This window comes from Anser brachyrhynchus (assembly GCF_964034855.1).
Source record: "Anser brachyrhynchus genome assembly, chromosome: 17".
In the NCBI taxonomy this organism is placed as follows: domain Eukaryota; kingdom Metazoa; phylum Chordata; class Aves; order Anseriformes; family Anatidae; genus Anser; species Anser brachyrhynchus.
The window spans coordinates 15,911,655-15,926,187 of record NC_137710.1 but is presented as its reverse complement, the minus strand read 5'-3'; the positions used below and the strand labels follow the sequence as shown (position 1 = coordinate 15,926,187).

At 50.3% G+C, this 14,533-nt stretch overlaps 1 protein-coding gene across 1 annotated transcript in view; it reads right to left on the bottom strand.

Annotated features, from left to right (window-relative positions):
* Positions 1 to 12,659, bottom strand: part of POLE (DNA polymerase epsilon, catalytic subunit) — a 33,107-nt gene extending 20,448 nt beyond the window's left edge. The window contains exons 1-20 of the mRNA XM_080558938.1: positions 12,507 to 12,659; positions 12,295 to 12,430; positions 12,065 to 12,145; positions 11,925 to 11,969; positions 11,260 to 11,352; positions 10,399 to 10,553; positions 9,323 to 9,464; positions 8,908 to 8,988; positions 8,489 to 8,596; positions 7,906 to 8,016; positions 7,541 to 7,626; positions 6,844 to 6,963; positions 5,859 to 5,991; positions 4,982 to 5,095; positions 4,050 to 4,262; positions 3,040 to 3,147; positions 1,773 to 1,901; positions 1,256 to 1,358; positions 1,015 to 1,161; positions 174 to 319 (exon numbers count right to left, since the gene is read on the bottom strand). Of these exons, the coding sequence (XP_080415064.1) occupies positions 174 to 319; positions 1,015 to 1,161; positions 1,256 to 1,358; positions 1,773 to 1,901; positions 3,040 to 3,147; positions 4,050 to 4,262; positions 4,982 to 5,095; positions 5,859 to 5,991; positions 6,844 to 6,963; positions 7,541 to 7,626; positions 7,906 to 8,016; positions 8,489 to 8,596; positions 8,908 to 8,988; positions 9,323 to 9,464; positions 10,399 to 10,553; positions 11,260 to 11,352; positions 11,925 to 11,969; positions 12,065 to 12,145; positions 12,295 to 12,430; positions 12,507 to 12,580 (2,325 nt within the window). The 5' untranslated portion in view covers positions 12,581 to 12,659. The remainder of the gene's footprint in view (positions 1 to 173; positions 320 to 1,014; positions 1,162 to 1,255; positions 1,359 to 1,772; positions 1,902 to 3,039; positions 3,148 to 4,049; positions 4,263 to 4,981; positions 5,096 to 5,858; positions 5,992 to 6,843; positions 6,964 to 7,540; positions 7,627 to 7,905; positions 8,017 to 8,488; positions 8,597 to 8,907; positions 8,989 to 9,322; positions 9,465 to 10,398; positions 10,554 to 11,259; positions 11,353 to 11,924; positions 11,970 to 12,064; positions 12,146 to 12,294; positions 12,431 to 12,506) is intronic.
* Positions 12,660 to 14,533: the final 1,874 nt, after the last annotated feature.

Genomic DNA, 14,533 nt, shown 5'->3' with positions numbered 1-14,533 from the left:
ACCGGCAATCTAGATTTGTTTCCTGACACAGAGGTTGTAACTACTGTCAGGAAATCCATCGTTTCCCTACTGAATACAAAGACCAAACAATGCCATCCTTTAGGGCTCCAGGTGAGAGATGAAAACTCCCCGTCCTCGGGCAGACAAACAAAACCAGAATTCAAGCCCAATACCTTGTGCAGCCCCTTGAACTCATAGCGACGGTCCCTGAAAGCTCGCACAGTGTCCACATAGAAAGAATTCTCTCGCTGGCAGATGGTGGTGACCCGCTCCTCCACCTTGGTGACGTGGATCTTCTTATAGGCCTTCCGGCAATAATCTAGTTAAGGAAATAAACAGAAGGAGCTTCTCAGGGGTCAGTGCCCCACTGTGGACAGAGAGGATGGACAGGGCTGGACAGAACTGCATCAGGGCACTCCCAGCAGATCCACAGTGAAGCGGTCCAGGAAAGGTTCTTTCAGTACAGATAACCATCAGGCATGTGTGAGCAGAGAGACAGTCCTACTACACAGGGAGGAGAAGGAAGATAGCAGTGTGGAGAGAAGCAGCATCTCTTTACCGAGACACAGGGACAGGTGGGGAAATAGTGTCATCCTGATGCTTGCACATCCATATGGCCCATCCACAAATGCAGGCTTTGCTCACAGTCCCCACCTAGCTGGATGCTTCATCACTCTAGGTGCAGGGATAATGTGATGTTTCCGTTTCATTAATTATGAATGTCTTTAATTAGTACCCTTCAAAACCGAGTCATTCATGTTTGAACTCAAATCCATGGCTCTCAGCAGACAAAAAGAGAAAAGCCAACACAGGTATGGGTGCCCGTCCTCTCTTTGGAAAGTGTGAAGGCACCCCAGGCTGGGATCCTGGAGAAGAATTTTCATTGCATAGTTTGAGATCAGACTCGATCTGATCCAGCATGAGCAAGCTAACCCCAAAGCACCAATTATTGATGCACACCATTTACAGTTTAGGTTGCAAAACACTACGCCAGATCATGACATTGACTTCTACCTGCCAGTCGCTTCTTCTCATACTTGGCCTGTTCTTCACGGGAGAGCTCGTGGAAGGCCCGGGGTGCTCCATCGGGGTACAGGGGAGGGAACTTCTCAGATTCCAGCTGCTGCTGGATGCGGTGATACTCACTGCGGCTTGCAGGCACTGCAAAGAAAAGCAACTATGAGTTTTCCAGGGGAGAAGCAGGAATTAGTCTCAGCCTCACTGAGTTGGATAGCAAGGTCCTTTTTGTACTTACTGAATTCTCCTCTCCACTGCCATGTCATCCGGCGCTGACAGTTGGCACCTGGCTTGTTGAAGTCACAGGCAGCACATGTGGCCTCATCTACTATTGCTGAGGGCTGGAAAACAAGTAAGAGACATGCAGATATTAGAGAACACAGCTCTGCTTTTAAACCATGATTCATATCAAAACTGAACAGGTGTAGGGTGGCAAAAGAGCACATATATGAGCAAAGAGATGATATACTGTAAGTTCTGCTTCTCAGAGAACAGGAACACAAGTTACAGCAAAAACAATAGATGTTTCGTTTGTTTGGAAGAGTCCTACCTGAACCTTTAGCTCTACCTCTGACAGACCTTTCTGCTCTGCAGACCTGACATCCATGGCAGTTTGACTGAATTTTAGACCCACCCTTACTTGAAGCCCCTGACTTGAGCAGAGATGGGATCTGCTGTTAAGGGGATCAAATCAGAGGGACCAGAGAGATCTTCTGAAAGACAAAATAGGAGAGATGTTTCCTGATGTTACCCACCTGCAATCTGTTGGTCAGAATGATGTTGGGGTACATGGCCCCCACATCTAAATGGTAGATAAGGGGACACTCAATTCTGTTAGGGACATCCTTCAGGGAATTCAGTTTGACTTTGATTTCGTCACAAACCTGTGGGGAGAAAAAGAAGTGAAACTCTGATAGGGAGGTAAGGAGCCAAATAAATGTTGAATTTGGTCTTTCTACACATGCCACTGACTCTGGGGGATGGGGAAGTATTTAAAGGGCCAAAGGAGAAGCATTAGGAAGAGCAGCAGTAGGACTCCTCTGTCATGTAAGGTTTTGTTTTGGACCTCCATGGTAGGCTTTATCAGCAAAGGTGTGGAAGTGGAGAGCATCTGCTCCTAGAGGTTATCAAGGGCCAGTCAAGGACCAAGGACCTTTTCGGTGCACATAGAACAATGGAGACAATGCCAACAACCAGAGTCTCCAGTCAATAACTGAGGGGCCATTAACAAACTCCAGGCACAGCTCTGGAGAGGGCCAACCCTGGAATTTGTACCTAATAAGGGAGGAAACAGGAGAAACATGAGGATTTGTGATATTTAAGAAGCAGCCTGTGGGACTACATGAAACTTATGAATGAATGTTTACAGGACGGGTCTGGGAAGGAACCAAGTCAGGGAATAGACAGAAAAGGGCATAACAGGGGCTGGTTGTGAGTAAAACGGCCATTCGGTGCCCTCAGCTGAGTTCTGGGCCCGATCACCACAGTCTGTCCTATCTGCTCACTAAATCCTCTCAGATCTCTGCTCAGCTTTGCTAGTGGTTGAACCTGCAAATGGGAAAGTAGCAGTCAAATTGTGCAGCTGGGGCAAGAGACCCTGGACGGCCAGTCTGGGTTCCAGCAGCTGGGGAGGAGAATCTTGGGCTGGAGCGGCTGGAGGAGGTGGCTGCTTAGAACATCCATTATCATCATCTACCTTGCAGGTGGTTGTAGATAAAATTTGTCTCTCTCCACAGAGTATAAAATGCTTTCAAACAGGCACTTTAAATGTGAAACCTCTCACCAGATACTTTCAGGATAAGGAAAAGTCACAGCCTTGCCCCCAGCCTATGCCTATGTTCCCTACTGGAACAGGAAATAAGTCATGGACATACGCATAGCAGAGCTTAGAGCTGAAGACACCCATTACACAACACTGACCTATGCGCATAGGACACGGCCACGCTGCAGCTCCAGCCTCACAGCACAGCTTTCCCCAGAAAGCCCAGACATGCCCTGCACGTCAGGGCTTGAACAACTTACCTCCTGGAAGTTGGTGACTTGATCCAGTGGCAAACCCTCCTCCTCCTCAATAGCATGCCGGAGTGTCTTCTCCACATGCTGCACCAAGAAGTCAAAGGCAGCAGGATTCTGCAGGGGCACGGAAACAGCACTGAGACTGCTTCCAGGACAGACAGCCACCCCGGCACTGCCTGGAGGAGGCACTGCTGGTGTCCTGGCCCGACTTTGGAGACCAAAGCATAGGACAACATGTCAAGGCACTGTCAAAGGTCTAGGCCACTAACAGTGGAGCACAAACCCAACACAGGGAAAGGACAAGGTCAGCGCCTCACGCTCTGGAGCTCTCCTGCATAGGAGGCCTCATGGGACAGCTAACGAGCAGCAGAGTATATTTGTGTTTAACGGTGCAGTACTTGTCATGAGAGAGATGACTGAACAGGAAGGATCCTTTTATACATGTGGCGCATGTTCCCCTGTGATCATTTATCAGATGAGAGCCACTGAAGCGTACAGCAAAGTGTGGTGCACCACACAGCAGAGCGGAGCTGCCTCTAAAAACTTAGTCCATGAGCACAAAGCATGCATCTCAGAGGGGAAGGTGACAGAGATAACATAGCAGCTTTAACCAGGTGAAGGAGGTCCAAGCAAGGGTTCAAAAGAAGCTTGGTTTGGGAAGCAGAAGGACAGGGCAGACAGAATCCCAAGGGCACAGGAAGACGGAGACATCTCTTCCAAGGACCACTGGCTTAAAACCAAACAAAATCACTTCACTCCTTTCTCTTGCTGCAAACACTGGCTCCCCCCGGGATGGGGCAGACGGTCAGTTTGAGGCCACAAAGAGTTCACATCCCTTTGCAGCTCAGCTCCAAGCACCTTCAGGTGTTCAAGCAGAATATAGGGTCTCCTAGAGTATAGGAGGTATTGCCCAACCCCAGCAAAAGCAGACAGGGAACGTTAATACCAGTGGAGATAATTCCAGACCACCATGCTCAGCAGACAAGGAGACGGAAGATTGTTGCAAGGCCCTTTACCATTTTGAAGCGGCAGGGGATGTCACTGCGAAAAACTCCCGATTCCAGTGCTTCCACGTGGCCTCCTACATATGTCTCCGAGTCCAGCACATGTCCATCCTCTGTGAGTTTGTTAAATTCCTGCTCCTGCTTGTTGGGGAAGATGATGTTGGCATGATAGGCTTGAACCATCAGCAGTGCCTCACACAGTGTCCCAGAACCCTTCCGTAACACCTGCAAGAAAGACATCAAATCTGGACTCAAAAAGAAGTGCTGTGCAGAGTGCTGCTGGTAACAGGCCAGCCCTGCTGCCATACCAGTGAACTGAAACGTTTCAGCTGGTGACAAACTCGTGATTACACCATGCAGCAAGCAATACTGCTGCGCAAGGCCAGGATGATCAGAGTAGGGGAAAAAGCAAAACTCCTTTGCTTCAGCTATGCATAATAATACTTTATAGGAGGACAGCGATGGCTGATGCACTGTCAGAGTTAGAGCTCATAGCAGTCTATGTATAATCACAGCATAAAGACATCCAAATGTCTGCTGTCGTCTGTCTTCTGACCCTACTCCACCATCTGGAGCCTTTATAAAATACACCAGTGTGAGGACAAAGGGACATTTTCTATGTGTTTAGCATAGACAGCTTCCTGTCTATGATCCTCCCTAAAGCCAAGGACAGAATAGTGATCAGGAGATCCAGCTTTTTCATGGCTACAGTCCCAAGTAAAAATCAGCTGAATCTGGGCACCACCAGTTCATGGGCCCTTGAAATGTCCAAGGACTGTGGAGGAAAATGGAGTAGCCTCCAAGTCCACTCTCCCTCCTTTACTGTCATGGATGGGAATGGACCTGGGTGGTAGGAATCTGTCCTTTTGCCAGTGCATCACTGTGTTGTGGGGGATGCAGCTCTTTGCCCAGCAGGCAATTTGTCATTTCAGGAGTGCACTCACCTCATCAGGCTCCATGGGAATGATGGTGCACAATGCAAAAATGAAAGGATGCACATACTTCATATACATGTAATAGGTAGCAACTGCGTCGGACACTGAATAAGTGGCCAGGGTCTGTTGGGGAAGAATGAGAGCCAAATTAGTCCCTATCATATGTGATACAGCAACTCAATGAAAACAATCTTTTACTGTTTCCTGCTGTACATGCCTATATCATCAGGCAGAAGGGAAAGGCATACTTCTACATACCCTAGGAAGTAAATAATTTTCTGTTGGCTTAGAAGGACATCCTGCTATAGCTCTAATTGCATAGCTATGCGCCAGTTTTGAATTAAAGAAATAGTGAAGATGAGCTCAATGCATGTATCTGCACAGATGCTGCAGTCAGGAGGCTACTCCAGGCATGCAAAGATGGGCTTGAACCCTTGAGGGCTTCAGCAGAAATCACAGAATTGGAAGTTACAGGTTGGAAAAGACCTTCAAGGTCATCTCGTCCAACTATATACCCCATGCCTTTGTCCATAACCTGCTCTGCTGCAACAACCTTGAGCAGTAAGCCTGTTTTATGTCCCTCCAGAAAGTCATGGTGTTCCTAATTCAGGTCATTTCTGACACCTTGCACTGATGTAAATAGGATGCAGTGCAATGCCTCTGTTAGAAACACTTCAAAGAAATCCCCTCCTTTCTCCCCACAAGCTCAAGTGCTTCAAAGGTATCTGAAATTTGGAGAAACAGATTGAGTTAATTTCTCAAAAATCACTGCTTTAAGCAAAGACATTCTGTAATACTTTAAGACTCAGTGATATTGCAGGTGCTGTAGACTTCCATGGATTGTTTTCCAGTTGCTCAGAGGAGATACAGCACAGGGAGGGAATACCTGAGGCTCCTCTGTAGCCATCCGGCACATCTCTTCAGGGTCCAGCTCCACTGGATCATAGCCCAGCTTTGCTTTAGCTGCTGCTTTCAGGTTGTGACTTCCCACTGGGAGGTAACTGTCTCTCTTCACCCACCTGGACAGAACAATGAAAATGCCAATCTGTGCACAGAAGCCAGCCCTTACCTTCAGAAAGGGCTCAGGCATGCAAACAGGACCTTGACTTCACACAGAACAAGGACAGCTGAGAGCAGAGGATCCAAGAGCGGTGGAATAAGAGGCTGCACATTCTGCATCTCTCCTAATGCACTGAAATCCTGACCAGGACAAGCCCACTATCCAAACATTTCCATTGCTCAGATTTACAGCATTCCCACTTCATACCTCAATGATTTAACTACAGGAAGAGAAGCCATCAGCATTGCAAAGACAGCCAGCCATCCTCCAAAGCTCAGACACTGGTCCAGGGGAGGAAACCCCCACAGAAACCTTAGCTTCTGAGACAGACTGCAGTCTCTTGCACACATGTCCTTTCCTCTTCTCCCTGTGCCAGGCAGGCCGGTGAGCCAGGATATGGTCCCTGCCCAACCACAATGGCCTAATCTCATCCTGCTCTTTATCTGCTGCTCGGGTCAGATCTCAGACACCTAGTGTAAGCCAGCAACAGACTGCACGAACAGAATTAGCCCTTCAGGCTAGCATGGTGAAGACTTCACAGCTTCTGTAGTGAAGAGTGTGCCAAGGGGAGCATCAGGGCAAAGAAACAGACTACTATGCCAATCTAGTGAGGTAGGATAAGTGCAAGCCTCAAAGAGACAGGAGTATAGTGTTCAAATACATTAACTTTAGGTATTTTATGTAAATCTAAGATTTATAAAATCTTAAAATAGAAAGATTTATAATCTGTAATTTATTATCTATTTATAAAGTTTTATAATCTATTATTTGATATAAATCTAAGATGCAGTTATGTGGTAGCATTTGATACCTTAGACAGTCCATGTGGATGCACTGTGATGCTTTGTACTCTCCCTGGCTGTCCTTCTGAAATCCAATTTCCTGATACATATCAATTCCATGAGCTGCTGCTCTTGCTTCCACAAAGGGCCTGAGGAAAGAGGCAGTATGGAAGAGAAGAAACAATAGCCATTTTCCTTCATCTCCACCAACCGTTTGAGATGAAGCCCATATCTGGGCTCAGTGAAAGCTTCCTTTAGCGCAGAATTACAGGATGAACGAAGAGGCAAAGCTAATTGCTTATACCGTTTACAGAAGGCAGAGCTCTATGACCTATCTTATCTCGCTTCCCAAAGGCTCGCCAGTGCTCCTCCTTGTTATTCCTCTTCTCTTTTGAATCCCCTTTCCAGTTCTCCACTTTCAAACACTAGGCTCATCAATATACAACCACTGCCAAATTGACAATGATTTAGAATTAGCTCAGCAATCCCCTGACCAAGTGAATGGGACTCTACAGAAGTTCATACTTCAAAGCTACTGAACACAGGATTCATTGAGTTACTCATACTAGCTGGATAATCAGCATGGATCACATACAGCAAATCACACACAGCCCCTTTGTGAGCTACAGAAGGGGAAAGATATTGAGACTGGTACCTGACTCTGACCCACAGCTCATGTCATACTCTCCCAGTAGAAACCAGGTCAGTTTTCATTCCTGATCTTACCAGTCAAAGAAGTCTCCATTGTATGTGACAATGATAGTAGGTTTGGTCTCCTGGACATGTTCAAACCACCTCTGGATTAAATGAGCCTAGTATGAAACAGAAGGGGAAAATATGAAATAACTTCACTTCCTTCACAGAGAGCCACTGGGTATAATACAGTTTACTCCACCCTTCTGCTCTCCTCCCCACGTAGCCAGAACCTGATCTGTCTTACCATTATTAACAAGAAACGAAAACATGACTGAACGTACAGGGCCTACCATATTTCCCAGTGAAGCAGAATACTGAGCAATAAGCCATCTTTGGCCAACAAGAGAACCAAGCATGTAAGAAGCAGCTGTATCTACCAGGTAAAAACTACTTACTTCATCTGGTTCGTTAAAGACACAAAATGGTCCCTCATACTCTGGCTTGGGAGTAAACTCAAAGTCTTCAATATCCTCGGAGACAATCTCCCTGTTTGTGATCAGGTAGCCCTAGGATGGTGACAAAGAATCAGTTAGGAGGACTCACATTCCTTGTGCACCAGAGACAGGTTAGCAGGCAAACAGAAAATGCTGTCCAAACGATGAAACATTTTTCTCTTGCTGGGGATAAACCCCACATGCTTTGACAGTCAGAGCTTTTGTCAGGTAGAAGCAACTGTTCGGGAATCAGCTCCTGACCAAAGCTGCGCTTCAGCAAAGGAAGCCACAGGCAGACAACACAGGACAGCAGAAATGTCTTCTGTGCTCTCCAAATTCCCTTGGAGGAGAACCATCAGCCTGAGCTGGGGTCCATAAAGCACAAAATGAAGTTCTCACATATCATTCAGACTTTAATTTCATTTCCAGATCCATTGGCTAAACACCAAGTAGTCTGCAGCAAAGCAAGCTGGGCCAGAGGTGAAACACTGGCCTGCTCCCCAGCTCTGCTGCTGAAACATAAAAGCAACTGTTGTTCCATTACCTGCCCATCAATCATGTAGGAGACCATCATGATCTGGTCTGTCTCTGCATCAGGAAACTTCAAAGGGAGTTTGGTAGTTTCAATGTCAAAGGCAAGAACAACAGGATCCTGAGTAAGGCCAAACATATTAAAACATTTTAAAGCTGATCTGAAGGTAAAAGTGATTCTCATCAGGCTTGCTAGGCCTAGTGGTGGGGCAACAAGTAAGCCAGACACACACCCCCCCCCCCCGGTAATCATTTTACTGCTTTATCAACCCAAACTAATATCACTACCCAAGCCCATAGACAAAACTTGCCCCAACAATGCTGTGGGGTTAACACCAGATGCATATTGGAAATTGCTGCTGCAAGTCAGCTTCTAAGAGAAAAACAAGTCATGTACAGGGACAGACTGCAGCCTGCCTGACAAACGCTTACTGGTCGCTCCACGAGGTCATCTCGGCGGGTGATTTCTGGAGGGAGGGTGCTGCCCCGGTATCGCACGTTGTACCAGTGAGCCTAGCAATAGAGAAGGGTCAGCAGTGCGTTACTGCCAGGCTGGCTCCTAGCAATGCTTTTGTTTGTATACTGTGAACAGAACTCCAAAAATTAAGTATACTTGGGAAGAAAGGCACAAACTGTGGGTATACATCAATCATTTAACTTTTCTGTGTGTCATTAACTGAGAAAAAAGCCCAGCAGTACAGGACCAAACTTTACACGTTAACTGATTGTCAAGGACACCTTTATAAAGGTCCTGAAGAGAAAGGGAGAAAATTTCTATCACGCCTGCACTTCAGGGGCACAGCAGCAAGAAAACAAAACTTTTCCAACTTCTCTATTCCTTACTCACCACATGGATCTTCAAGTCAATGGAGAGGCGAACATGGTAGGGTACATCATACTCCCGCATATCCACAATGTTGTCCATTTGGTTGGCAATCTTTTTTGAGGCTCCTTCCTCCTCTGTGGTCAGGCTGCCTCCAGCCAGAGCACTGCAGGGAGCAGAGGACATCAGCCACTGTGTGTAAGTAGGTTGATGCACATCTCGGACATAGCAGCATTGTCAATGTAAGTGACAGCAGCATGGCGGCAGCAACATCGCAAGAGCAGTAGATGGTAAATAGAATGAGAAACACTTCCCCTTAGTACAAAAACTGTGGAAAGATGGTTCTCAGGACTGACAGCACGAGGCAGTGCTACACCACCCCGTCAACTCCCCATCTTCAATTCACCTTTGGTCATACTTCTGTGCTACATCTATGTAGAGGTACAGACAAAAATCCACAGATGCCTGTATAATGAATACGTTCTACAGATCTGGATTTATAAAGTAGGGTAACAAGCCTAAGGATAATGGGGCAAGCCAGGAGTAACTTTGAATAGCAAAAATACACCTTTCAGGTGAGCAGAAAATGCTCGTTTCCCTTGACTCTTCTTCCTCAGATATGTTTCAATTGAAAGCAGACTTCAGGGACAGGAAACCAAAGAGAAGGCTGAATTTTCCACTTGCATTTTCTGGTAGACTTTAGGAAGTGTGTTTTATACTGTGTTTCTAGTTTTGTAAACAAGAGCCCAGCTTGTCATTACGATAGAAAAAGGTGGGTTTTTTTTCCCCCTCTATAGTCACAGCCAGTAACAAGGATATTCTCAGTGATCTGGGAGGCACTGGGCAATCTTTTTCAAGGATCAGTGAATCTATTAAGATTACAGGCAGATGTACTAGTTCAAGACATCACAAAGAGGCTTTGAGGCCCTCTTGAGGTGCAGCATGTCTCTGTCACTGAGCTGCAAGAATCATCTTGCAGAGCGGTGACAGTGGCACACATTAATTTAGTGCCCAGGCATGAAAATCCCTGTCTAAACGAGAGCTAAGAAACATCCAAGGGGAACTTAATACCAGGGATCAGCTGTCCTAAGAACTCTCACCTTGACAGCATGGACGTATAGACATCGCTCGCCTGGTCTCGCTCTCTGTTTTTCCTTACAGCAGGAGAAATCTCTTTTCGCACCTTCACCAAGTCATCCACTGTGTTGAAGGACAGCTTGATGTAGTTCCGCTTCAGACCCACCAAGTGATTTGGCTACAAAGTAATGAGATCATAAGGGTGGAAAGAGTACTGAGGGACAGGGGAAGATGGCTGTAAAAAGCAATAGTGGGGAAGGGAAACTATGTTGATACAGGTGGAAGAGCTGGCAAAAGAAGAGGTACCGAAGAGTGAGGAAGTCTGTTCGACAGCATTGTAGACAGGGAGCTGTGCTTTGCGTGAAGAACCCAGCCAGCCCCTGTGCCTCAAGGCACAAAGGGGCAGCCAGGAAGAACTGGTCAAAGAGAAGCAGTTCTCCTACCCATTGCCCCGGGATTCTACCACCCTGCAATCATGCTGTAATTCAAGAAATGTCTAGAACATGCTATGAAAAAGATAATGTGCTCATGGAAAAGCATATTAGTTACTATCAGTAAGCAACAAACAATAAGCAATCCATTTCTGATGTGCAGTGCAAACAGCGCTAGGAAATTGAGGCCAAGCATACAGTTTCCCTTCAGCACTCAAGAGATGTATGTGGTTGATGCCCCAGGCCTGTCAGTGTTCAAGAAGCATTTGGGCAATGCTCCCAGTAACACGCTTTAGGTTTTGGTTAGCCTTGAAGAGGTCAGGCAGCCGGACTAGATGATCTTTGAAGATTCCTCCCAGCAGGACAGTTCTCTATTTTACTTATATTCAGCAGAGTTAGACAGAGTCAGAAAAAGATGTTACTCAACAGTACAGTGGGCAGAGGAATACAGACCAGATCCAAGTCTTCTTTGGGGACAGTTTCCAGCTTTGCAATTTTCCCTTGGAACTTCTTAGAAAGGAAGGAGGACACTTCTCGCTCACAGCCCTGGGAAGGAATTGCAACTGAGCACCGCAGCCAGGCACTGCCCTACCAGAGAAGACGGCTTCAAAAGTGGTTCTGGGTGCTGGCACAGCAAGGTAAGGACAGGAGCTGGCCCCAAAACTAGTCCCTTCCAACAGGGAGGTTTTGGCTGCCAGCTGACAGAGTGGTCAGACTGGGCCCGGGTTTGCAGCTCACAAGGTGAATGTCTGTATCGCAGATGAAAAGGGGGGTGAGAGCAGATGGTCACCACTGCCCAGGCTGTGGGAAACAATTTGAGAACTAAGAAAAAGATCAGGGGAGAATATGAAACAGGCAGCGTTAGGGATAGCTCCTCACCACGATGAATGAACCTGGAAGAGCCCCAGCATGGCCAATGGCCACTTCCCACCCCAGCTCTGCTCCAACCACCCCAAGGAAACCATGGATAGACGCACTGTCACCGCGTTTCTCTCATCCCAAACCAGGGTGCCCATGAGCCCCTGCAGCTCTCCAGGGTCCTGCATCCTGGGGAGCTGCACCACCCGAGGGGCTCAGAGAGCACAGCTCTCCCTCTCTCTCAGAGAGCCTGTTCTCACCTGCTGGGTGGCGATGTAGAAGTAGGGTCTGTAGGGCAAAGCCACCTAGGAGAGAGCACACAGGTGACAGCCGTGTTTCCCTGCTGCTGGTGGGTGCCCAGGGGGCAGCGGGCAGGCCAGGCACCTGGGCACGGACCCACCTTGAAGCGGCTCCCATCCTCCTGGACAAAGTAGTAGTCCACAGCGCTCACCGGCCGCCGGTCCTCGTCCAGCACCTCTGTCTGCACACGGGCAACGCAGCCTCAGCGGGGCGGGCCTGGGCCCGCGGGCGCCTCTCCGTGGGCAGCCCCCACGGGCCTCCCGGGCCCCGCCACCCCCAACCCAGGGCTGACCGGGTCAACCAGCCGACCAAGGCCCCGCCGGCCCTTACCGGATGCATGTTGATGAGCCAGCCCGTCCGCTCGCCGGGCTCCGCGGGCCGCTCGAAGCCGAACAGCGCGTCCAGCCGCTCCGTGCGCTGCGACCGCTCCAGGCGCTTGAGGGCGGACAGCGCGGGGCCATCGTCCCTGCGAGACGCGCCGCCGTCAGCCGCCGCCGCCCCCGGGGTGCCGCCGCCGCCCCCACTCCCCGCGCCGCCCTCACCTCGCGCCCTCGGGGTCGGGGTCGCCGCCGCCGCCGCCCGGCTCCGCGCGCCCCGCGCCGCCCCGCCGCCGCATCCCCGCCGCCGCCGCCGCGGGAGGAATTTGGCGCGCTGCGCCCCGGCTCCCGCGAGAGCCGAGCGGCCCCGCCCCTGCCGCGGCGAGAGCACCAATCAGAGCGCGCCGCCGTCACGGCCCGCCAACCCCGTCACGGCCCGCCAACCCCGCCGCGCCCCGCCCCCGACGCTCACCCCGCGCCCTGCCCTTGCGCTTCCCACTGCTCAGCCCCGCCGCCGGGGCCGGGCGCGCCGCCGGGGCGCGGCGGGGCGGGGGGTGGGAGTTGCGCCGTGCCGTGCCGTGCCGAGCCGTGCCGTGCCGAGCCGTGCCGAGCCGGGCCGTGCCGGGCCGTGCCGGGCCGTGCCGGGCCGTGCCGGGCCGTGCCGTGCCGAGCCGTGCCGAGCCGTGCCGAGCCGGGCCGTGCCGTGCCGGAGCGGCGCTCTGTCTTGTGCTTCTCCACGGAGCCTGCACCTCGCAGGCGCCGCGCCCGCGTTGTGGTGCCGCGTGTGGCAAGGAGGGCTGGTGCCGTGCTCGGAACCCTAAGGCAGCGTGCGCCGGGGCTGTTCGCCCTGTCCAGCAGCAACGTGTTCCCGTGCCCTCTTCTGCTCCAGCAGTGCTGCTCGCTGGCCGGGGCGCTGAGCAGGCAGAAGGTACTCCCACCGCCGTCAGTGGGAGCGCCGGAGCCAGGGCAGGGATGGGTGTGGGAACACAAAGGCAGAGCTGGGGGAGGTCAGGTTGAGAGAGGGAGTTAGGAGAATCTTATCAAGCAGAGACAGAGCGCTGACGGCATTAAACTAGGATGCTACTTAGTGTCTTTGCTAACTATGGCGCGTTGTGCAAATTAACTAAAGCAAGAAGCCTTGGGCCCCTTACCAAGGTCAGTCTCTTATTAATAAGAGAGTGAGCCTATCTTAAGAAACTGGTCCTGAGGATGGACAAGAGCCAAGGAGCAACTGAGTCTGTGCAGAGACAAGAGGTCAGCTAGAGGTGACGAGGAAGAGTCATCAACCTTCATCCCCACGACGCCCGACGACCACCACCAGGAGACACTGCGCAAGCGCAGATGGGAGGAGTTTATGGAAATGACTCCTTGGGACTAATTTTGATACAAAGCAGGGACAGGTTATGAGTATGTATAGGCATATTGTGAAACTTTATGCGTATGTGACACTTTGCTGCATATAACCAAGGCAAGTTGCCGTGTCAGGTGCGCACGACTTTGGCGGGACTACCCCCCGTGCTGCCCAGCGCTGAATAAACATACCTACTTTACATCTCACTGATTGTGGAGTCCGTTTTCTGCAAGTCAAGGTTGGGGGCAGCCTGGGGTGCTTTCCCTCTAGGGCTCCTACAGTTCTTGGACATGAAGTTACTGTCTCTCCCTGCACCCTGCAATACAAGGAGCTTCTAATTCAGAGCACAGCTCACTCAAAAGCTCTGAAATCGCTCATGACTGCAAGCACTTCGTGAAGACGCGGAGCCTAGAAAGGCAGCAGTGGGCAGCAGAGGGCTGATGCCGAGGGTCGATGCAGTGGGCAGCACTTCCCAGTTTCTCCTCCCTGCCTGCCCCTCCAGCCACCCCTTGCACCAGAGTCTGGCGCGGGCACCCAGATACATCTTCAGGCTGGGCCCTGGAGAAATTAGGCTAGGATACTGCATGAAAACTACCGGACAGCATGTTGTTGCTACAGTATTTGAAGCAAGTGGGAAGCAAAAGCCCTCAGACAGAAATTCCTGAAGCTGCTGTGCAGACAACCCTGCTGTCCCCTCTACTGACAGCTGATCTCAGGCTCACCCCTACCAGCCCAGAGCTGTCACCCATGTGGGAGTGGGAAAGCTCCGCGTCTGTGTCCCTGGGCAGGGCACGCGAGACCTTTAGGCTGGGAGCTGGCTGAGAGCAGAGTGCACCCGATGCCACAGGGACCAAGGCATGCTGGCTGGGCAGTCGGTTGAAGAGGACAGAAAAGGTGGCAA